Below are 24392 nucleotides of genomic sequence, written 5' to 3'. Positions count from 1 at the left end.
ATATGATAACCTAAAATCCCAGATCATTTTTATCTGAATGGGTTTTCTCTGCAAAATACTTCAGATAAAACACCCGGGCAGAATGCCATGAATGTATTTGCAAATTAAAGTGGTGGATGAAATGGAATGATCCACTTAATCATTTTGTACCACTGTTACAAATAAAATGCCATTATTGTTTCCAGGTCAAATGCCTTCCATTAAAGGATGAATTGATGCCTGTTTGATATATATATAATTTATTCCTCCTCTCTTTCCTCCCTCCTTTACAGACCAGATGATGTGCTGCTTAGGCGAACCCACGATGAGATGGTCCTCTTGCACTGCTTTCTCTGGCCTCTGGTTACTTTCCTAGTAGGAGTCCTAATTGTGATCCTGACAATCTGTGCAAAGAGCTTGGCCGTCAAAGCAGAGGCAATAAAAAAGAGGAAACACTCATAAATGGAAAAGTCACTGAAGGAAAAGGGAAAAGTTGTAAGAAAGTCGAAAGTGACAAATTCCAGATACCTGCACCCCCAGTGCACCCAGACATGCCCGTTGCCAAGGTCTTGTCAGGCTTTGGTGTTGCTGATGCCTGAGGATTATTCTTGGGGGACAGCTTTATGAAACGTCAACTAATTGCTTCTTCTGCTATGACAGTAAACAAGAATATTCCACCAAAAGATTCTAAACTGCACCAAATATGCTGTACTGTATTAGACTTAACTTGAACAATGGCTAATTTATCCAGGTCTTAGATGTACTGAGGGACGAGATCAGAAAACCCGAAAGGTGGTGAATTTCATCTTTGCAAAACAATCTTTGTTGTTAGTATTTGGTATTAAATATTTAAAATATTATTTACTTTATCATAGACCGTATTTCTGAAATAATAAAGGATGGTGGTTTTGGCTTTTACCTTTATTCAATTCAGTTTTTTTAATTTAAAGTTCTAAAGTAACATATGCCACTGATTTTATTTTTCTTCACTGTACTGGAGAGTTTCATTTGGAAATTGACATTTTAATTTGGGTCTAGACAAAATTCATTCATCCTCGGTTTATCTTGCAAAATACTAAGATCCCTGAGGATTTTTAATCTTGTAACTGGAAAACAAATACTGATTCGTATTTGAAAGAGGAAAACAATGCTGGGAGTAATCCTATTGACTCAATAGCATTCAGTCCTTAGCAGTTCTGTACTATTCTGTGAGTTATCCTGTTAGCGTTATCAGCTTCACAAAATGGTGATATAAACCACACACACCTCGTTTTGTAGTAGAGATCCCACTAAGATGCTGCGTGACACTTCTAATCACATACTTAAATTAGAAAGTTCTATGAGTCTCTTTACATCACTTTGTTCAAGTGATGGTTAAAAGAATAAGATCTCAACTTTTTACAGTCCCTTAGTGCATGTAACTAAACTGCCATTGTCACAGTCACTCCATTGCTGTGTACAGCTCTAACAGTCTCAGCAAAAGGATGTTTTTCAACATCAAAAATAAGATGTACTAGTAACTGAATAACTCAAAATCTATGTTCTGTATCTTACCCTGCCATTTCCAACATTCAGCATTGGAAACCTGAGGGATATTTATCCTAGTCGGGTTAGAGAATAAATGTAGGAGGCCCATTTTAGTTCAATGCAAAGCTGTCTCTACTTTTGTCACAAGTCTTATTAATGAGATTCCACTTTTCAGTATGTTTCTGGTGTACATCATATCATGATATAGTAGATTTTTAACCTTTATTAACAAGTCTGGAACTCTAAACCTGCTTTCTATTTTTTTAATCTCTGCCATTCTTAGTGTTGATTTAAAAAAAGAGATCTAATTGGTTGCTTCTGGGCTCATTTGACAATTATCTGTAGAAATGTTTCCACAAGAAAAAGCAAATGACTTTAAACTCTAGGAAATGTTTTGTTGTCATAAGGTGATTTCCATTGTCTATTATCCTTTCAGTGGTTATTGTATAGATAATAATCAAATATTCAAATGCTTTAATAGCTTTTTATTTTGGAAATTAGCATACAATGGGGACAGCATGGGGTAGGATCTAGGGCTATAAATTAGGCCAGCAGTCTATTCCTAGTTATGCCACTCCCCTGGTGTTTGACCTCTAGGATGTCACTTAATCTTTCTGTGTCTCAATTTCCCCATCTGTCAAATAGGGATAATGTTACACTTCTCAATAAAGTGCTTTGAAAACTAGGAATGAAAAGTGCTATATAAATGGTATATACATAATTCTCTGCTGAAAGGCTCATTCACCGGGAATTGTACCCTTTATCATCCTCCTTTAGATACGGTCTGAGTCTGAGAGGGAAAAAATTGCCATGATGAATGGAGGTTGTGGTTTTTTTCAAACTGCCTATGGAAGTTTGGCACCTTTTGAAAATACAAGCCAGCTAGTTAGCAGAGGACATATCTTTTCATTCAGTGACAGTGTCTAGATTCCACGACCTCTGTTTCATGTGCTGCAATCCTGTTGCCTTAGCAACACACTACCTTAGCAACAAACTGAGCCATTCCATGGGTTTTATTGTCACACTGCAAATCAGAGAAGATTGCTGGCTTTGGGCAATTTTGCCATTTGAGTGAAATAGTGGCAAGCCCACTTTATATATGTTTCCATTGACACCCACTGGGCACGACTCGCTACAGGCAGTCTGTATAATCTTTATTTGATGCACATTAAAATATCTTTTATTTTTTCAAAGGAGATAGAAAAATGTGGTGAGATTCATCCAGAGTTGGAGGCAGCAGCTTGGGTCTCATAAATCCAGATTAACTAAATCCTCTCTATCTTTGCTGTAAAAGCTCTTGTGACTGAATTGTCTGGCTGATTCCCTGAGCAAAGGTAAGCCATGAATTGAATCCCTGTAGTCAAACTGAGTTTGTTCAGACATCACAGCTATAATCCTGCTAGAATTGTGACTTGTGGACACCACTGGGAGTAAATCACAGTTATCAGGATGATACTAAATCGCCTTTCATCTTGTAGAGCAGTTGCTGCCTGAGTAAACACAGAGAATTCAATTGGAAAGCAAGAAAGGAAGTAAGTCTTTTTCCAGCATGCTCTTCAGCAGTGTTTCTCAAACAGGGGTCGCTGCTTGTGTAGGGAAAGCCCCTTACTGGCCACCACTTCCAGCAACTCCCATTGGCCTGCACTGGCAAACTACAGCCAGTGGGAGCTGCGATTGGCTGGACCTGCGGACGGGGCAGGTAAACAAACCAGGCCAGCCCGGCCCACCAGGGGCTTTCCCTACACAAGCAGCGATCCCTGTTTGAGAAACAGTGCTTTACAGGCTGTGGAATAGTCAAGGAAAGAATTAATTCTTCTATCACAGCCTTTGCGTTGGTAATATAGAAATTTCCAGCTAATCCCTTCTCTTGATGACTGCCTCTTGGGATTTCATACGTTAAAATTATTTTTATTGATTCCCTATTGATGTAGTATATTTTCCAATATTTGTTGCATATTCTCCAGAGATCTCCTGCTAAGAAAGCATCTAATTTTAAGCAGATCAGACTGGTTCTCCATTTCATTCAATATTTACATTGCCACTACTTTGAAGGACTCCAGTTTATCATGCTCTCCGGTGCACAGCTTTATTCAAAAATGTGCATTCTCTTTCATGTGCACCAATTTGTTTATATAATGTTCAAATCCATTAGCTTCTTATGCTTATCTTTTATAAACCTCATATGAAATTATTTGAACATTATTTGTTTGAACCCATCTTCTCTGGCATTGTGTTTTGCATGTTTTCGTAGTTGTAATTAGTTAATAAACATTCAGAGGTGGATTAGAAAAATTAACTACTATGTTAAGCTTAACTCAGTTTACATGAGCAGGAGAAGCACTTCTGATTCTGTCTGCTTAGCATACAAAAGTAAACACGCACACACTGTGGTGTAAATATAGCCCGTTTTGAGTAAAGTGTGTGTTCTTTGCAAAATTGTTTGGAATTTGAGAGCTATAGTTCCATAGTCTGTCTCTTTAAGGCTGGGCCAAAAATCAGCTCTCGTGGGCCAGCGGGAGGTTGCAGCAGGAGTTTGAGCTACTTAAGCAGTGGTCTGTGTGAGCTGTGTAGCCTTGGGTTGTTACAGGGTTACCAATACAGAGTTCCAGTTTAGACAACATTCTGGTCTCTTAAGTGTAATCTCTGCTGAGGGAGGACTTCACTAAAGCTCACCAGCAGAAAATAAAGTGGAATACACCAAAGTCCTGAGCAATAGCCCGTTCCAGTGCACTGCGAGCTGGGCCCTAATCAACTGAAATGTGATAGCCAAGCATTACAACAAAACAGTCATTTGGATACTCCTACCTTCACAGAGCTGGTTAATTCCTTTGGGGAGAATTAGACACTATAAAGATTATGTGACTGGATTTTCCCAGTTTCTAATGCCGTGGAAGTATAATGGAATTTTTAAAGCTGCTCTCACTTCTATCCTCTTGTCGTCCTTTGCCTCAGCTCCAGACATACAAAAGTTATCCTTCCAGTGCCATATATGTATACCTACAACTGTGAGGCATATCAAACAAATCTCTGCTTTTGGTACAACGAAGTGTCTATATAGCTTGCTTATCCTCCAGTGTCCATGCAAAATGACAAAGCAAAATGAAAGATCTTGGTTTAATAAGGGAGATGCCAAAGGGAAAAATAGGTTAAATGTCTTTAAATCCCTACCAAATGGACTATTCTTTATAGCGATTAAATAAACTTCGAGAAGTGCAGCAGGAGATGTAATTTCTATCCGTGACACACAGAGTAATAGATGTATTTAAAATGTTAAATGTATACCAGTGAGGAAATAATATAGATGCTGGGGTAGTGTGGAATGCATGTTTATAAAAGAAGTGGATTGCTAAAGAATCTTTTGTCAGTATTGTAAATACATGTTTTTGAATAACAAATATCCATTTTTGCAAACTTTAAGCTGTCTACAAATATTTGAGGGACCTAGGTGAAACAGAAGGAATTATCTAGAATAGTGCAAAAAGCATCAGGGAGGGATTTATGATACATAACCTATTAGACTGTGGAATAGTTTCCCAAGAGAAGGGACAGAAACTTCATAGCTGAAGTCATCTAAAACATGGAGTAGGTTTGCTTCCATATTTAATTTCCATGAAAATCAGCTTGGAGCAGCTGCCAAGCCTCTATTGAACTTAAAACAAAAGCCTTCCCTAATTTTGTCATCTAAAGAAGTTGATAAGATGAAATGTCAGATTAACCATCATCTGTACCAATGGAAAGCATAAAAAACATGAACAAGAAAACCTGGGAAAGAATGATTGTGCAATCAATCAAACTGTCTTGGAAGATGACAGCCTTGCTGAATGGCTCAGACTGGATGTTTACACCTAACTGGGAGAGGGTAGGGGGTGTACCATATGAACCGATGTTGTGATACAGAAGCGATTGCCTCCATGTGCAGTGTTTAATTCAGTTTTATCATTCTAATGGAGGTTTGGAATCTCATAGTCCAGAAAACCATTTGCTGTTCATTATGCATACATCCTGTAGATGTAAAAAGCTAATGAGAAAAGTAAATACAGTTATACAGTATGATGAATTCTATGTGAAATAAACATTTAAAAAATGCACAACACATTTCCAAAGACTCTGTAAGGCATAGATTAATCATCCTAAAAATAGATGTCCCAAAAAGGCAAGAAGGCTAAGACTACTATAAGCTTCTCTGGTCCTGTTTATATAAAGGGTGATCTGCATATGCAACCTTCTGGCTCTTGACAAGAGGCTAATATGCAAAGTCTAGGCCTCTCTGCAGGCAGTTTTTGGGGCTGCAAGCTGAGTTTTGAAGAGTAGCCATTTTAACAAATGGCTATGACTTTCTTTGATTTTGCAGGATAATATTTACCAGCTCAACCTAGCTTATTGGTGCCATTGTGAAATTTGCAAGTTAATTTTTGTAACTGCATAGTACAGTTTACATTACATACCAAAGAGAGATTTGATGGAACAGTGACCGTTTATTGAGTCCTGGGATAAGACTGGAAAGTGGGATTGGAGTAGATGATCTCAGAGATCTTTCCAGTGCCAATTGTGAGTGAAAAAAGAAAAACTGATAGTTGACACCAAACAAAGACTGTATCAAAGGTAGAGAGAGGAAGATTCTGGAGTCACTGAGCACTGGAATGTCTGCTTTGATGAGAGGAGACTTAAAATTGGAGAGCCACCTCAAGGTCAAAATTGACCATGCTTGTTAAATGATCCCGGAAGGGAATAGAGTACGAGCCTTCTCTTAACTCAAAAATATCTGACAATTACTTCCAGTTGAATAATAACAAATAAGACTGATATTGTGAATCAAAGAGTGAGTAAGGCTGAAAAAGAAACATTAATGAACTGAAGTGTTGTCATGACAGTGGAACAAACTGACACTGCTCATTTTCTGGTGAGACTGTAATTGATGTAACCCCCTATAACCCTAGAATGATACAGCCTAAAAGCAGTTAACCAAAGCCAGGCCAAGAAATATCTGATGTAGGCTAGAACCTTTCTGAATTTTCTTTTGAAAATCTAGGCTTCTGTTGATAGGAATGTGTCCTCATGAGAGAGCAATCCGAGGTCTTAGGGTAAAAGAGAACCCCATACTAGAAATGGAGGAGAAGGCTGGAGCTAAATGAGAATGCAATTAAGACTTGGGGGGCATCGGGACAGCAAAAAAGTAGACACACTGCTAGCCCAAAGGGCTAAGGAACATATAGAGGACTTTTAGATCGGGGAGAAAAGAAATGCTAGAGAGGATGTGGGCTCATTAATAAAGGAAGGTGATAAAATCCTGAATGACATTAAAATGGCTGAGCTATTGAACTGATCCTTTAAATCAATCTGTTTAAGAACACAGGCCTGGACAGTCAGAATTAATGCTGTTTATAAGCAGCAGAGAAGACAATTGAAAATACACCAGTCAGTAAGTCAGATGATATGCATCCCAGATTGTGAAGATTTCCTAATAAATATACTGAACACTTAAAAGTAGGTTTTGAAAAGTAATGAAAAATTGGTATCATAAGAAAGGAAAAATGAAAATGCCGTACCAACATTAAATCAATCCATCCAGATCTAGGAAATCTAGCTTCAATCCTTATTAAAATGATGGACCATATACAATTAATCTGAAAATACCTTGAGGATAACAGAATCACAACCAGCAAATGGCACGGATTTATTAAGAACAAATAATGTCAAATAAACCCGATCACATTTTTTATAGCCAACCTAGAGAATAATCGGACTATACATGAAGTAAAACAACTGGCATTTTATACTGTGGCTCAAAATCTCATTTGAAAAATTAATTCAAATCGAGTTGGCTATGAGCAATGAAAGACGGAGTTCTGGCTGAAGAACTGTCAACACAAAGCAATAGTAAATGGCAGGACGTCAGCTGCATTAAGATGTGTGGTGAAGTGCCTCAGCAGCTTTTCTTTATTATATGAAAGGCAACAGAAAGAGCCAATTATTTGCATTTTTAAAGTATACAGAATCTGGAGGAGTAATGAACATCAAGCGATAGACAGTACAAAGGAGACCACAACAGGTTAGAAATAGGAGCAGGAGATAAAATGCCTTTTATACCTTGAAAAATATGAGCTGATAAATTAGAAGTGGTGGAGGAGAGATACAGCAAATACAGAGGCAGTGGGAGGAAGCTACTTGGAAGGCAGAGATGCTAAAAGAGAGCCATGACTGATAGTAGACAGCAGAGTGGTTATGGCACAAAGCTAATTATACATGGTTCTGAGGTAGAAGAATTGGTGTCTGGGACTGAAACCACCCACTTCTTGGGAAACCAAGTCTCCTTTCCAGTATATTTGCATATTTTATTAACACCTTAACTCCGGGTGTGGTTGTGTGTCAATTTTGGCTTGTTTTTTCTTTAAAGTGATGCTGTTGAATGGGAGAAGGCAGTTACCAGAGCTATCAATTGACAGGTTAGTTTTAGAATAGTTCTGCATCTGGAGTTTGGGCAGGAAAGGTTTGCATGGTTATCAGGATATGATAGATAGATGCTGGTTTGCATTTGTGGCTGATCAGCTTGAGTCTTTAATCGGCATTGATACTGCACTTGGATCTGTGCAGGTGGCAGAGCCCTGTGACTTTGGTGTGATTCCCTGGGTTGCAGGGATCCAGCTGCAAGATTAAGGGGATAATGTTGCTTTTTCCAAGGGGTTTTGCATGTGTATATAGAGATTACGCATGGCTGTGTGGCATTTATTTTTTACATTTCCCTGGTGGGTTTTCTCAGTTTAATCAAAGAGCTCAGAACACCTTACAATTGACTGTGGTTTAACACTTACAAATTTGAAAGCATTTGGATTTTTCTCTTCTTTTTATTTGGAATATGAGAAGGACTCAACATCAGCCTTATAACGGGACCATGGAAGCAACCTTAACTCTCCATAATCAAACAGCATATGCCTGCTGAGTCAGACCTGGAATCTTGGTCCTCTAGCAAGCAAATCAAAGGCTCTTCTTACCCCTTGTGTTTAAGACAGATCTCTGTTAACCGTCACCTCTAGAAGTGCTCTGAATTTGTTTCTAATCTGCAACAAGCCGCTAGAGGACAACATATTTATATAGGTGTGAAATTCACCATGTGCAGAGGGCTAGCACAAGGCCTACATCCTACTTAAGTCCTACTTCCACTTTTAAACAGAGAATGAGGTGGGAATAAGTGATGCATTGACTTTGTACTAGCCCTTTGCACAGCGGTAAATTTCATCCATAGTGATTGCTTCTGCTCCAATTGAACTTAGTGGCAGAAAACTGGACTGGGTCTCTAACTCCCATTGAAATCAGATGGGTACAAAACTATTCACAAAAATAATTAAGAAATTTGCTTGATCATAACCTATTTTCTTCATTTACAGTAGGTGCAGGAGCTGTCAAGGAGTTTTCACTATACAGGAAGTTTGAACAGTAACAAGCCATTTTGGAGAAAAACTGAAACAAAGAGAAGTTAGACAAAAGTCAGCACTTCCAATCAGGGTTATACTGAATGGCCAATTACTCAAAAAATTGTTTGTTCCTGGAAAGTTTTAAGAAAGTTTCTCTCCCTTTTACCTTCAGAGTAAATGTGATGGTTTAGAATCCATGCCAGACTGATACATGTGCCAATCTAGGACTTTATAATGGAAGCTGGTTGCAACTTTAACTGTGTCTCTTAATTATATGGATTGAGAATAGTCTCATTTCCTTCCTTCCTTCATTTATAACACACATCTTTCCCCTTTCACTTTGTCGTTTCTTTCTTAATCATACTGATGACTCACACACTGAATGGTGTGGCAAAGATTTACTAAACTCCTCATCATTCTGCATTCATCGATACTGAGCTCTAGCTGTCCTGATAATTAGCTGTTAATCATCCAAGGCAGGGGCGGGCAAACTTTTTGGCCTGAGGGCCGCATCAGGTTTCTGAAATTGTACGGAGGGCTGGTTAGGGGAGCATCTGCCTCCTCACTCAGGCGTGGCCTGGCCCCCGCCCCCTATTCAGCCTCTCCTGTTTCTTGCCCCCTGATGGCCCCCTGGGACTCCTGCCCCATCCAACCTCTCCTCACACCCCGATCCCTGTCCCTTGACAGCCCCCAGAATCTTCGCCCCTGACCACCCCCTGCCACCCTATCCACCTCCTCCTCTCATTCCTGACTGCCCCCCTGGAACCTCTGCCCCATCCAACCACCCCTTCTCCCTGAGCACCCCCAGAACCCCTGCCCCTGACTGCCCCCTGCTCCCCCATCCAACCTCTGTTCTCATTCCTGACTGCCCCCCAGGACCCCTGCCCCATCCAACCACCCCTTCTCTCTGATTGCCCCCAGAACCCCTTCCCCTTACTGCCTCCCACTGTCCCATCTAACCCCTCCTCTCCTTCCTGATTGCCCCCTGAGGACCCCTGCCCCCATTCAACCCCCCTGTTCCCCGCCCTCTGACCGCCCTAACCCCTATCCACATCTCTGCCTCCTGACTCCAGCACCCCAAACTCCCCTGCCCTTTATCCAACCCGCCCTGCTCCCTGCCCCCTTACTGTGCTGCCTGGAGCACCGGTGGCTGGCGGCGCTACAGCAGCGCTGCCCAGAGCACCAGGACAGGCAGCCGCGCCGCCTAGCTGGAGCCATCCACGCCACCGCGGAGCACAGATCACTGGGTCAGGCCCCGGCTCTGCAGCTGCACTGCCCCAGGAGCTCACAGCGCCACCACCCAGAGCATTGCACTGGTGGCAGGGTGAGCTGAGCCTGCAGGGGAGGGGAAACAGCATGGGATGGGATGGGGGGGTAGCCTCCTGGGGCAGAAGCTTAGGGGCCGGGCAGGAGGGTCCCGCAGGCAATAGTTTTCCCACCTCTGATCTAAGGGCTCGTCTTCACTACGGGGAGATTGACGCTGCTGCAATCGATGCAGCAGGGATAGGTGTAGCAGGTCTAGTGAAGACCCACTAAATCGATGGCAGAGTGCTCTCCGGTCAACCCCGAAACGCCAGCTCTCGGAGCAGAGTAAGGGAAGTCGACTGGAGAGCGGCTCCCATCAATATAGCACAGTGAAGACATCAGGGTAAATCAACCTATATTACATCGACTTGAATAATGTAGCTGGAATAGTGTAATTTAGGTCGAATTACCTCCATAGTGAAGACAAGCAGTAAGACATTCTGTACCAAGTTGCGTTCCTCCTCATTGTATTGTTTCTCTATCAGCCATGTCTGTCTAACAAACCTTTTCCCTTAGATTATGTTTTCTAGGTTAGTTATCAAGATGGCTGAGATTTTAGTGATGTCTCAGAAAAAAAAATCAAACATCAAATTAGTGATTCTTTTTTAAAATTTGCAAAAAAAAATCTATTTTAACAGATCAATTTAAAATTCTATGCAAGCGTTATGCTTAACTGGCTTGCAGCATTATCAAACTGAGTCAAATGATGGCATTGGTAATATTAATTACTGTATCACAAAGAAATTCTGATAATTTGGCTCCTTTTAAAAAAACACCTAATCTTGATTTAAAGAAACCCTGTTACTACCGCGTGACGCGTCCCAGCAGTACCCAGCTTTGCAAAAGCATCTTGCTACAACCTGCCTTTAGCGTGAGGAAGCTTTGTGTATGTGTCAGCCTCCCAACGCCAGCAGCCACAGGCAACGCAAGCACAGGCAGGCTGAGCTGTCCCTCTACAGGTTAGCAGCTGATGCGCCCCAACCCCTGAGGCCTCCCAGTGTCGCTGTAGAGTGCCCAGCCTGTTCCATTGGACACCTGCACTATTCACAGATGGGCTACGCCCAAAGGAGCAGAACACCCCAGCTTACCAGTTTCACCTTAGATCACAGCTCCGTCTAACACAGTATTTTAGATACGTATGTGCCTTTGACTTTGAAACAGTAGTGTTCATCACACTAGCCAGTGGGGTACTCGCAGTCTCATAGGGAATGAAGACAGCACGCTTACTTTTCTTTTGTTTATTCCCTTCTTACCACTCCGTCTAATGCTGCCTTTCCTTTTTCGTCTAATGATGTTTGTTACAAGCACTGTATGACTCACATTTGTCTGGTATCCCTTTTCTCAACATCTGCTGGTATTTAGCTTAGCTGTTTAAACTCTCTCTGCACATGAGCCTGTCTGAGACTGAAGTCAGCTTAGCTCCATCTGTGCTAGGAAATTGACCTGCCGGTGATAATGGTTGTCAATAGTGGGTCCCACCTAACTCATGGACATTGTTTTAACTACTGGTGTAGAGAGGGCAGAGAACAGTATACAGCACCATTTCAGACAGCGTGACTGAGACTTGCTCAAATTGGTGGACTGTATTGGTCCTGACAAAAGCTTTGGCCCATCTATATTCTCAACCCTGATTCTGGAGGACCTGGTGTTGATAATTCATGTCAGCAACGGGTCCGTTTCCTAGGCTGTGAATCTGGTAGACTTTCTCCTTCAATTTCCCATCAGTGCTGCCACTGGTGCAGCTCCATCAGTGGCGGAAGCCTGGCTGTCTCTCCAGCATTTTAATCTTCGTGCTTAGGTCTAGCTGACAAGGCGTTTTAATGCTGACAGATACGGGCAACTGGTTTACGCTGACTCACCTGCTGTTGTGCTCCCCAGTGGAACTATTCCAGTGCTTATACATGTAAAGAAAATCAGTCTAATGTCAAGAAGAGCTTAGAGTGGTGGGGGAAAAGGAACTCTTTTGTATGCAGTATGGTCCAGTATTTAAAGGTCTATAGGCCTTCTCTGCACAGAAGAAAACAAATGATAAAAGAGTAGTTACAATATATATTTATAAATTTATTCCTAATGAACATCACCTTTATAAATTAAAAGGCCATGGAGGACACAAGGAAGGTCTCACGAATTTACTGTCTCACCTTGAAATCTGTACTGTAGCTTCTCCCACTTCATATTATTTATCCTCACTTGCTGGGCCTTTCCCTGGCTTTCCAGACTTGCACGTGGTTTGTCCTTTGGCTCACTGATCTCTTGCTTTAAGAACCAATTTCCCTCTTTGTCATGACATCTGCCATGCCTTGGATGTCAGCATCGACTTCAAGCTTGGACTTTTGTTCTGTGCGATCAGAACAAGATATTCAACAGTGCTCTGTGAAATGTGTGATAGATTATTCAGTTCTGAATATCAAGTTAGAGGCTAAAGGGCTATTTTCTCTAGCAGACAACCATCACACAAACAGCCTTTAATAAACAATTCATTCTGTGGCCATATGCCAACCAGATTGGAGAGAGTGACCTGCAATGAAACTTCAAAATACAACATTACATTGTATAGCATCTTGCATACCATCTGGTTTCCAAAACACTTTCCTGAGTTGAATAATTTAATAACACAGTTAAGTAATAGAGAAGGAATGAAAATGAGGAAGTGTAGGTAAGGGAATGTTTGTCTGCTGTGTGTATATATGTATGTATGTACCATTGTGAGTCAAGTTCTTCCCTTGGATGTGCATGCAAATTGATTTGAACTGGTGATCTAGCAGCAAAATAGGCCATAGCCCATTTATAATCCTCTGAGCCAGGGGTCCGCAATGCGGTGCTCGTAGGTGCCATCGCGCCCGCTAGGGCCTCTAAATGCACCCACGTCCTGGCTGGCAGTCGAGCATTCGGCGGCATTTCAGTGGCAATGCCTCTCAGTGACGCTGCTTGCCGCCGACAAGCGGCGTCATTGAGAGGTGTTGCCACTGAATTTCTGTGGCATTTCGGCATCAGTGCCTCTTGGTGACGCCGCTTGCCGCCAACAAGCAACGTCATTGAGAGGTGTCGCCGCCGAAATTCAGCGGCATTTCGGCGGATTTTCAACCGCTGCCACGGTCCTTCGTCTGGCGCCTGCCAGACTAAAAGATTGGGGACCACTGCTCTGAGTGATCCAGTCCTGCAAAAATATAGTTTCTAACCCGCAGTTTAAAATATCTTGGATCAGATTCCCAGATGTGTCAGAGTGTGGCTTGGGATTGAGGGGCATACATGGCTTCACAACACCCTTTGGCCTCCCCAGTCCTTCCCCAATTTTCTTAGCCTCTCGTGTGGTGGTCTGGCTTGTAGTTCACAAGACATCTGCGTATTCTTTCCATAACCAATTGTCACTTGTATGCAATACCTTGCAATTCCTTTATGCTTCACAACCACCACTCTGATTAGCAAATGCATGCAAATTCATGTGAGATCATTGCTCTTTTATTCTACTTGTATTTTTAAAATCTGCTATTTTCACTCTTTGCAGAAGGGGACAGTTTTTTGCCCTCCTCCGTGTCCATTTGCCATAATTTATTTATTATACTCTTGTAAGTTCTATCTCTTTCCCCACTTTAAAAAGCGACAGAGTCCTGTTGCACCTTATAGACTAACAGACATATTGGAGCATGAGCTTTCGTGGGTGAATACCTACTTCGTCAGACACTCGTATTCACCCACAAAAGCTTATGCTCCAATACGTCTGTTAGTCTATAAGGTGCCACTGGACTCTTTGTCGCTTTTTACAGATCTAGACTAACACGGCTACCCCTCTGATACTTTTCCCCACTTTGTGTCCTTTTTGCCTATTTAAATTGTAAGCTCTTCAGGGCAGGGACCCTCTCTCACTATCTGTTTGTACATTGGCTAGCACAGTGGGGCCCCAATCTTTTTTTGGCACCTACCATGCTACAAATAATAATATGTACGTGCACAGTAGTTCTGTACAACAGGGGACTTTTATACAATAGTCCCACTTTCTGGTTACCAATTAAGGGCTTGATCCTGCACCCACTAAAGTCAATGGCAGTTTTGCCATTCACTTCAATTGAAGGAGAGTCAGAGCTCAATTGCGTATAGTCATTGGGGTTTTGTTGGTAATGCCAAAATCACAGCCAGTACTGAGATTTCCCTGGCCTTGGGTTGTATGTCACATATTATTTGTAATTGTTCATGCTCTTAGCTTAACTGTTTTGTTATCTTGTATTGATTGGTGAAGAAAGTTCAGTCAAAATGTCAATTTAAATATTGTTTGTGGAGGTGCTTTGGGGCTTTACCCATTGTCCTTTACTTGCCTAACCTCTCCCATCCCTGTAGTTCACAGGCTGTCTTTAGTCTCACCTGAGCTCCAAATCAGGTATTGCGAACTATGAATAAGGTGGCAGAATTAGGCCCAAAATTTCCTGATTGTTGCACTTTTCCTCACGTGGTCCATGATTCAACAAGGCATTTAAGTCTCATCCTACTGAGGCAAATGGAAATACTCACGTTTAAGAACTTGTTCAAACAAGGCTGTGATGGGTTTTCTACTCTTCGTGTTGCTGTTTCCAACACTGTAAAGAGTGAATATTGTTCCCGCTAAGTTAGACCAGATGTTGAGAAATGATGCACATCCTCAATTCGTATTTAAAAGTCAGGGGGATTTGAGAGAACTCAACATCTGCTTCGATATTTTTAGTTCTCCTCAACCTTCCTTTCATGGATTCTATTTCTATTAACATTCACTAAACGTCTGATACTCAAATAATCTTTTTCTCTCTCTTGACCCCGGGCATCTTTCAGATACAGTGGTAAGCTAACTGGCTGGTTGCATTTATCACATCTTCAGCCCATATTCTCTCATGTCGTTTGATGCTTTCTACATTGAATTACATTCTTTGTTACCTCTGTGTTCCTTCATTTTTACTTAGTCTAAAATAACAATAATGAAATCACTGTGACAGGCAATTAAAATACCCTCAATTAATATGTGAACTTGTTTGTCTCTTTCTCGTATTTGCATTACATTTTCCTTCCCGAGCAGTGTGTGGCATTTTGAGAAACTTTATTTTATTTTTCTGCATGTAATTATTTGTTAGTAATTACTTCTACAGTATAGCTCAGGTTACACTGAGGCGTATTCTGGTATCATTACTACACAGTATATGATGTGTGTTTTTCTTCAGGAAGGCGTTGGCTTTCCCCTCTGTATTACTACTAACCTTGCTCTTTTCATATTTCTCTACTCGCAGTAGGATAGGAACTAAAACCAAATTGCTTTTTCTGGCCAGAATCCTATTCCCATTAAAGTCAATCGATGTTTTGCCACAGGGCCCAGTGCTGCTCCCCTGGTATCTGTTTATAAAAGCTCTTCAGAAGATCTTCATATTTTTAATCTACTAAAAATTTCAAAGTGAATTCTGCTATTGTAGCCCTACACCACAGCCCCCAGCTCTGTGAAAATGCAAGCAAATGCAACTGAAATATCAGCCATATGCATCCTCCACTCGCTCCTTTTCGGATAGTCTCTCATACTGGCTCGCTCTTAAAGCCATCCATTTTTGTTTCCTTTCATTGCTCTCCTCCTGCAGGCGGGGTCTCCCTAACAACTAGCTCACTTTTTTGAGTCTTCATAGTCTTGCACTGCTCCCACATCTGTTGAAAATCTTTGATGCTTGCCAACTGCAAGGGGGTAAGAAGGATGGCCAACAGGGCTAGTGCAACCACTAGGCGGTCACCTAGGGTGCCAAGATTTTGGGGTGCCAAAAAGCAGTGCCCCCCAATTTTTTTTACAGCATTTCAGCCTTCCGCCCCCACCCCCCACACTTCTCCCGAGTGTCCCCCAGCTCCAGAAGCATCCCTGCCTCTCTCCCGCAGATCCATGCTGCCTGGGGCTCTGCTCTGCTCCTGTCATCAACTGCTGCTGCAGGGTCCTAATGCCCCTCCACCACTAGTTGCAGGGCAGGCTGCCCTTATCCTGCTCTTCCCCCTCAGATCCTTCCCTTTTCCAGCGGGACCCTCCACCAGCACAGGGCCCCACCCGCAGTCACCGCTCCTGCCCCGCACTGGGCAAGGGTCACCTCCAGTGAGGCTACAGTGAGGGAAGCAGCAGGGGAGGAAGTGCAGGTGTCATGGCAGCCCCCCTGGCACCCACCACCGGGGAGGCGAGGGGGGTTCCTGGACCTAAGAGGAACCCTAGGAGCACATGCAGTGACAGTGGTGCAGGGTGTGTGCTACCAGGGTGGGGGGAGAAATGAGGGGGCCCCTCCCCCAGAACTCACTGCTGCTGGCAGAGAGAGGGCTGGGGGGGAGTCCTCCTCTCTGGCCCCATCCCCAGGGTAGCCTGCCTGCACCCCAAACTCATCCCCAGCCCTAACCCATCCGAGAGTCCACACCCCCAGCCAGAACCCTCACCCCCCTGCACCCCAACCCTCTGCCCAGCCCTGAGCCTCCTCCCACATCCCAAGCCCCTCATCCCCAGCCCCACCCCCACAGTCCTCACCCCTCCACCCTGCCCCCTTCCCACACACCCTCTCTGCCCCCAAACTTCCTACCAGAGTCTGAACCCTAGCCCTTCACACACCCTCCCAGAGCCTGCACCCCCACCCCTTGTCCCAGGCCTCCCTGCACCCAAACTGCCTCCCAGAGCCTTAGGCAGAGTTTAGGGGGGCGGGTTCTAGGCACCACCAAAATTTCTACAAACCTGCCATCCCTGCCAGTATCTGGGTTTTAAGCCGTATTATGCCTGCAGCAGGCCTAAGTCTGTGAGTGACCCCCATAGCAACTGCCTGAAGTGCTTGGGGGAATCACACATGAAAGACAAGTGTCGGATTTGTAAAAACTTTCGTCCGAGAATGCAGAAGGAGCGTGAGATTTGTTTGAGGGCTCTCCTCATGGAGGCTGTGCTCCTCCCAGTGCAGGACTCTAGACCCAGCACCTCGCCCTCCGTTTGTAGTGCACCTCTGGCACCGGGCTCAGTCTGGCACAGCTACCCCTCGCCAGTGCCCAAGAAGCAGTCAAAAAAGTGGGACTCCCGGCACCAAGCAAAAAGGGTCAAAGGACATTGGACAAAGGACCTAGTTCAGGCCACCTGCCTACCCCAAAGACACATGGGGGTTTCCCTCCAATTGGCTCCACTAGTCTCCCCAGGGATCCACTGCTGACTGCTGGGAGTGGCATGGGATCCAAACTCACTGTTGTGAGAATATGCGTCTGTAGGTTGTTAAAATTTGTCATAGTGATATTGTCAGTTGTTGTTGTATAATGGAGTATCCACCATTCTAATTTTATAAATGTTATTAATAACAATAATTGGATATTCTAAAGGTAGAATAAAATGTAGTAGATTTTGATATGAAAGAATGAAGGAAGGAAATATACGTGACTAAAAAGGGTGTATTTTTAAAAGTATTTTGAAAGTTTATAATAAGCGATGGTCTGGGAAGGGCGGGGAGAAGGGGGGTGCAATGTGGAAGTTTCACCTAGAGCGCAAAATATCCTTGCACCAGCCCTGATGGCCAAGTAGCTAGGCTAATGTAAACTAGGCTGCAAGGGAACCAGGTTCAATTCCTGTCAGCAGCTGACCAGCTGTCCTGACTTTGTAGGGACAGTTCTGATAGTCGGGCTTTGTCATATATAGACCTCTATTACCCCCGTCCCCACTTTTTACACTTGCTGTCTGGCTGCCTGAGGTCAGCCACAGATTCAGTTGAAGTTGAGTAAATCCCTTAAACAGTTTGGTGTTTAGCTATTGTAGTTCTACTGTGTAGGGCGGGGCAGGCTGCAGAGCGACAGCACAGGGAGCTCTTGTGTTCGGCAGAGCACAGAACCGTCACACCTGGGAGGAGATGGAGGGATTCTGGAGTGGGTAATTGTTTGGATATGGGGCACAGTGGCCTCACTAACCCTACACATAAGGGTTATGCACTCTATCTACGCTGGGATTTAGGGATCTAAATTCAAAATGTAGAGCCTCAAAACCCCTGATAAGCTGGTGCCTAACTTGATAGGTGCCTATGTCTCTGCCAGTCAAATACCCAAGGAGGTTAAATTTCTGAGGGTACGTCCACACTACAGGATTATTCCGATTTTACATAAACCGGTTTTGTAAAACAGATTGTATAAAGTCGAATGCACGTGGCCACACAAAGCACAATAATTCAGTGGTGTGCGTCCATGTAGCGAGGCTAGCATCGAATTCTGGAGCGTTGCACTGTAGATAACTATCACGTAGCTATCCCATAGTTCCCGCAGTCGCCCCCGCCCATTGGAATTCTGGGTTGAGATCCCAATGCATGATGGTGCAAAAACAGTGTCGTGGGTGATTCTGGGTAAATGTCATCACTCATTCCTTCCTCCATGAAAGCAACGGCAGACAATCATTTCGCGCCCTTTTTCCCTGGATTGCACTGGCAGATGCCATAGCATGGCAACCATGGAGCCTGTTTTGCCTTTTGTCACTGCCACCGTATGTGTACTGAATGCCGCTGATAGAGGCGGTACTGCAGCGCTACACAGTAGCATTCATTCGCCTTTGCAAGGTAGTAGAGATGGTTACCAGTCATTCTGTACTGTCTGCTGTGCTGTTGTAAATTGACAATGAGATGACGATTATCAGTTGTTTTGTACCGTCTGCTGCTGTTATGGGTGCTCTTGGCTGACCTTTGCTGAGATCGGCCAGGGGCACAAAGACAAAAATGGGAATGACCGCCTGGGTCGTTCCCTCCTTTATGTTGTATCTAAAAATAGAGTCAGTCCTGCCTACAATATGGAGCAAGTGTACTAGAGAACCAGTGTATCAGAAAACCAGAGAGCACAGCCGCTCCGTCAGATCCCACAGAAATGATAAGCTGCATGCCATTCTAGGGGATGTCCCTGCAACAACCCCACCTGTTGCTTCCCTCCTCCCTCAACACTTCTGGGCTACCATTTCAGGGTCCCCCCATTTGTGTAACAAAGAATGTAGGAATAAGAAACACTGACTTTTTAGTGAGATAAAATGAGGGGGAGGCAGCCTCCAGTTGCTATGATAGTCCAGGCAGGACATTAAATGGTGGGAGGGATAGTCCAGGCAGTACAGAATCTTTTCTTTAAACATGAAAGGTGGGGGGGCTGATGGAGTTCAGCCCCCAGTTGCTATGATGAGGACGGTTACCAGCCGTTCTGTACCATCTGCTGAGAACAACCAGGAGTCATTCCTATTTTTACCCAGGCGCTCCCCGCAACCAATCTCACCTGAGGCCAGCCAGGAGCACTCACAGGCTGATGACAAGAATGGCTACCAGACCTACTGCACTGTACCATCTGCCACTAGGGAAGGAAGGGGAGAGGATACTGCTGTTCACTGCCCCAGCACCGTGTCTACCAGCAGCATGCAGTAGACATATGGTGACATTGAATAAAGTCAAGAAATGATTTTTTTTCCCTTTTCTTTCATGGGAGGGAGGGGAGGGGGAGTAAATTGACGAGATATACCCTGAACCACCCTGGACAATGTGTTTGACCCTAAAGGCATTGGGAGCTCAGCCAAGAATGCAAATGCTTTTCGGAGACTGCGGGGACTGTGGGATAGCTGGAGTCCTCAGTCCGCCCTCCCTTCCTCCATGAGCGTCCATTTGATTCTTTGGCTTTCCGTTACGCTTGTCACACAGCACTGTGCTGTGGACTGTGTATCATAGCCTGGAGACTTTTTTCAAATGCTTTGGCATTTCATCTTCTGTAATGGAGCTCTGATAGAACAGATTTGTCTCCCCATACAGTGATCAGATCCAGTATCTCCCGTACGGCCCATGCCGGAGCTCTTTTTGGATTTGGGACTGCATCACCACCCTTGCTGATCAGAGCTCCACGCTGGGCAAACAGGAAATGCAATTCAAAAGGTTGCGGGGCTTTTCCTGTCTACCTGGCCAGTGCATCCGAGTTCAGATTGCTTTCCAGAGTGGTCACAGTGGTGCACTGTGGGATACCGCCCGGTGGCCAATACCGTCAATTTGCGGCCACACTAACCCTAATCCGATATGGTAATACCGATTTCAGCGCTACTCCTCTCCTTGGGGAGGAGTACAGAAACCAGTTTAAAGAGACCTTTATATCAATATAAAGGACCTCGTTGTGTGGATGAGTGCAGCGTTAAATCGGTTTAATGCTGCTAAAATCGGTATAAACGCGTAGTGTAGATCAGGCCTGAGTGGGTATGTGCACCCTGCTGCCTGAATCTTGACACCTGCCTATCTTACGCAGGATCTAGCAGGCACCTACAGCTAGTTTAAACCCCCGAAGGGCCCAATGAGGTAGGCCTGCTCAGAGCAATTCCATGAGCTCATGCCCTATACATGAAGAACACTCCCCCCTTCTAACCATGGGCTGTTAGGTATAACACTGCCCTAGAATATGGGGGGGTGACAGGTTCAAACATAGACAACTTTTGCCTCCCAATAGTGTGTGTGTGTCGGGGGATGGGGGAATACTGGCACAATCTAATGGGAAGATGTGTTGCCACCCTATGTCTCCTCTGCCCCACAATCCTCTCCACCCTGCACCATGCTCTTAACCGCCCTATGTTACCTGCAAGGGGGGGGGCTCTGTCTTTCTCATGCTGCTCCTCCCCCCAGCGCATTGGGGTCATTCTCCCTGGCAGCTGGGTCCAGGTGGGGAGTAGGACAGAGCGCTTTCTCAAGCGGCCAAAGCTGGCCCCTCCAGGTCGCTACTCTGTGCTGAACAGCAGCTGCCTGAGAGAGAGCTCTGCTGGGGAAGTGGCTCACGCCCCACCTGGCCCAGCAGCCAGGGGCCAAATGAGCCAGAAACATGCTGGTGGGGGAGACTGATTTGCTCACCCTGTCCCCAGCAGCCTGGCCCGGGGGGGCAGGCCTGCTGCCGCCTCTCCAGCCTGGCTCTCTCAGGCAGCTAAGCTGCACAAGTGTGAGGCATGACCTTCCAGCCTGGGCCCAGCTACCAGGGATGAGCCAAGTGTGCCAGGGTGGGGGCCTTTCCCTTCCCCTCCCATATGGCAGGCCAAGCAAAAAGCCCTCCCCATGAGGCATCTCTGGGTTCAAGCCCCTACTCTGCCTGAGCTGTGCAAGGGGCTTGAAGCCATGTTGCTCACTCCTTGGCTAAGTGCCCTAAGCACTGGGATATGGGGTGCTGGAACAATTTGTACAGTAGGGGTGCTGCGAGCCATTGAACCAAACTGTAAACGCTCTATATGATGGAAACCACATCAATCCTGGGTGAGGGCATAGTGGAAGCACCCCTAGTTCCAGCACCTATGCTGGGATATTCAGTTCATCTGCCTTGGCGCAATGCCCCTTTGTGTATTTTACAGAAAGTGAAATATTGTTACCAGGCAAAATGCGAAATCTCACCTCCAACCCAGGTTATCATCTTGCCCAATGATTAGTGCACTCAGCTGGAAGCCCTTCATGCAAGTCCCTGCTCCACATCAGCCAGCCTTAGGATTGAATGGTGGACTTGCATATCATAACCACAGGGCGGGGGCGGCAGTGTTCACTGGAACTGAAGGGGTTTTTTTCCATGAGTTAAAGTATGTAGCCGTACTTTAAATGAGGGCATTATAAAAGCTTCATTAGTAACATCTGACTCGCTTCACTCTGCTGGTTGCTAACATACTGCCTTTGCCATGAAGACGAACAAGAAACAAGGTCTGACAGTCATGGCTAGCCTAGGTTTGGTATACCAGCTGTCATAGCCGACAATGGCTAACCTAGACACAGGCCGAGTAGCGTAGCAAAAGGGTGAGAAACAGGCTATCTATCAAGCAGCCAGATGTGACGCCCAGGCTAGAAAGTGTCCATCCTACCTCTAAAATCTAATATGACCATGCTCTGGGGCTTGCATTTGATTTTGGTAATATCTTCTCTGTAGTTGCCATGTCTTGGGAAGCCTACATTTTTAAAGTCCAGAAACAAAATAATATAGTCCTGCAGGGTCTTTTTCCAACAGGGATCTAGAGTAGCTAGAGGGCAGTGGGGTCCAGGGTCGGGGCTGCCATGCGGCAGTGTCTGGGGTCGGAGCTACTGCCCAGCCCCACACACCAGCATCCGAGTCGGGGCTGCTGCCTGACCCTGCAAAGCAAGAGCCAGGGTCGGGGCTGCCAGCTGGCCCCACATGGCAGGATTTGGGATTAGCTGCAAGGTTCAGGATTGGGGCTGCTGGCAGGCACTGCACGGTGGGGGTTGAGGTTGGCGGCGGGATGGGTCGGAGCTGCCGTCCGGCCCCCACACAACAGGGTCTGGGGTTCCTTCCTGCCAGCCTCACCACCACTTCTGGCCCCACTTTGTGGAGAGGTCTCTGGGCTAGGGGTGTGGGGCATAGCACTGTATGTAGGAGGAGGGTTGTGGAGGAGGTATGAGGGGGTGGTGGTTCTCAACCTTCAGCCCACAATGATTAATAGGTTGAGACCCACTGATCTAGAGCAAAGCTAATCTTTATTCCTTTCTGCTACATTCATGACTTTTGCCAAGCTCTGGAACTTATTGCCTTTTACCAGTGCCTCAGTGCTATTGTTTTGTAGATGTGTGTGGCTCAGCACAGAGAGGTACGTTCTGTATATGATGCACAGAACTTCTAGCTGACTTTTAGGCCTCACCACACATCACCTACAGCTACTGCTACCCTTGGAGCTGGGATGCAACTCCCATCTCACGCAGACATGCTCATGCTAGCACTCACTGTTACAATAGATGTTTAGCTGCAGTAGCCCAGGTAGCGGCAGCTCATGAAGCTGCTGCCAATGCTAGTGTGGCCTCACTGCTATTTTTAGTGAACTAGCTCAATGAGAGCGAGGCCAAGTCTGCCTATGAAAGCAGGAAATCACACACCCCCTGCTTCGCATGTAGCAGTAGCTTTAGAGGTACTAGTGAATACCAAATGGTAGCCAAACGTCACTATTCCCTTCAGATAAACAGAACAGCCTGTTCTTAACCGCAAATTGAAACTACAGGCCAACACAGCTAAAATACTTGTTTGACTTACTTAGTAATATTAGGCCTGCAAGCAACATAATGTGGTTAAAGGCAAAAAAGCTAGTTGTTAAGTAGCATGGTTCAAATCTTGGTGTAAACTTACGTTGCGCCACTGCAGTCAATGAAGTGAGGCCCATTTACGTAAGCTGAGGATCTGTCCTAATTGGTACCGGTGCCTTGTGACAGGTGTTTGAGCTTCTGCTCTATTATAGACATGAGCTACACTACAGCTGAAAAAAATGACCTTTGGCTAAGAGATTGCACACTGGTTACTAACAGCCAAGAGAAAAGTATTTGGGAGGAAGGAGCAAGCACCACTCAATAGCACAGGGGTCGGCAACCTTTCAGAAGTGATGGGCCAAGTCTTCATTTATTCACTCTAATTTAAGGTTTCACGTGCCGATAATACATTTTAATTTTTTTAGACGGTCTCTCTCTGTAAGTCTATATATTATACAACAAAACTATTGCTGTATTGTAAAATAAACAAGGTTTTCAAAACGTTTAAGAAGCTTCTTTTAAAATTAAAATGTATATCTTATGCCGCTGGCCCACTCAGGCCACTGCTGGTCTGGGGTTCTGTTCACCTCGGCCAGCAGCGGGCTGAGCAAGGCCTGTGGCCGGGACCCCAGCTGGCAAAGGTCCGGCAGCCAGAATCCCAGACTAGCAGCGGGCCATGCAGGGCCAGTGGCTAGGATCCCAGACCACTGCTCAGCCCCCTGCTGCTCAGGGGTTCCATCCGCCGGCTCCTGGCTGCCAGACCCACTCACCCCGCTGCCGGTCTGGGGTCCCAGCCCTGCCCACATACAGTGGGCATCTACCTTCTCCCTGATTCTGGCCTATTCTCTTCCTCTCTCTGCACTGAGCTGAGTGGGAGTGGACCAAGCACAGGGCTGGGGGTGAAGGGTCTGGCCAGGAGCTAGATAAGGGAGGGGGCTCAGGGTTGGGGCAGGAGGTTTGGGTGTGGGGCACTTACCTGGGCAGCTCCCATCTGGTGCGAGGGGTGCAGGTGGGAATGTGCGGGGGTGTTTGGTGCAAGAGCTCCCATTTGGTGCGCAGGGTGGGGATGTGAGGGGTGCAAGAGTCAGGGCAGAGGGCTGGGGGCATATGAGGGAGGTGCAGGTGTCAGGGCAGTGGTAGGGCTGGGTATGTGTGAGGGTGCCAGAGTCAGGGCTGGAGTCGGGGGGCGGGGGGGGTG

General features: G+C 45.2%; 1 protein-coding gene across 2 annotated transcripts in view; it reads left to right on the top strand.

Annotated features, from left to right (window-relative positions):
* The window catches only part of KCNMB4 (potassium calcium-activated channel subfamily M regulatory beta subunit 4), a 39389-nt gene extending 36365 nt beyond the window's left edge, over nucleotides 1-3024 (top strand). Inside the window, exons 3-4 of one of the 2 annotated variants that reach the window (XR_003998492.1) lie at nucleotides 273-771; nucleotides 2701-3024. Coding sequence is in view for 1 of the 2 variants with exons in the window: in XM_030548743.1 (XP_030404603.1) it covers nucleotides 273-441 (169 nt within the window). In the remaining variant the exon portion in view is untranslated. The other variant, XM_030548743.1, reaches the window with a different exon arrangement.
* Nucleotides 3025-24392: the final 21368 nt, after the last annotated feature.

The sequence above is a fragment of the Gopherus evgoodei genome, chromosome 1 (assembly GCF_007399415.2).
Source record: "Gopherus evgoodei ecotype Sinaloan lineage chromosome 1, rGopEvg1_v1.p, whole genome shotgun sequence".
NCBI classification, from domain to species: Eukaryota; Metazoa; Chordata; order Testudines; family Testudinidae; genus Gopherus; species Gopherus evgoodei.
The sequence above is the reverse complement of the archived record's forward strand: the minus strand, read 5'-3'. Positions and strand labels throughout refer to the sequence as shown.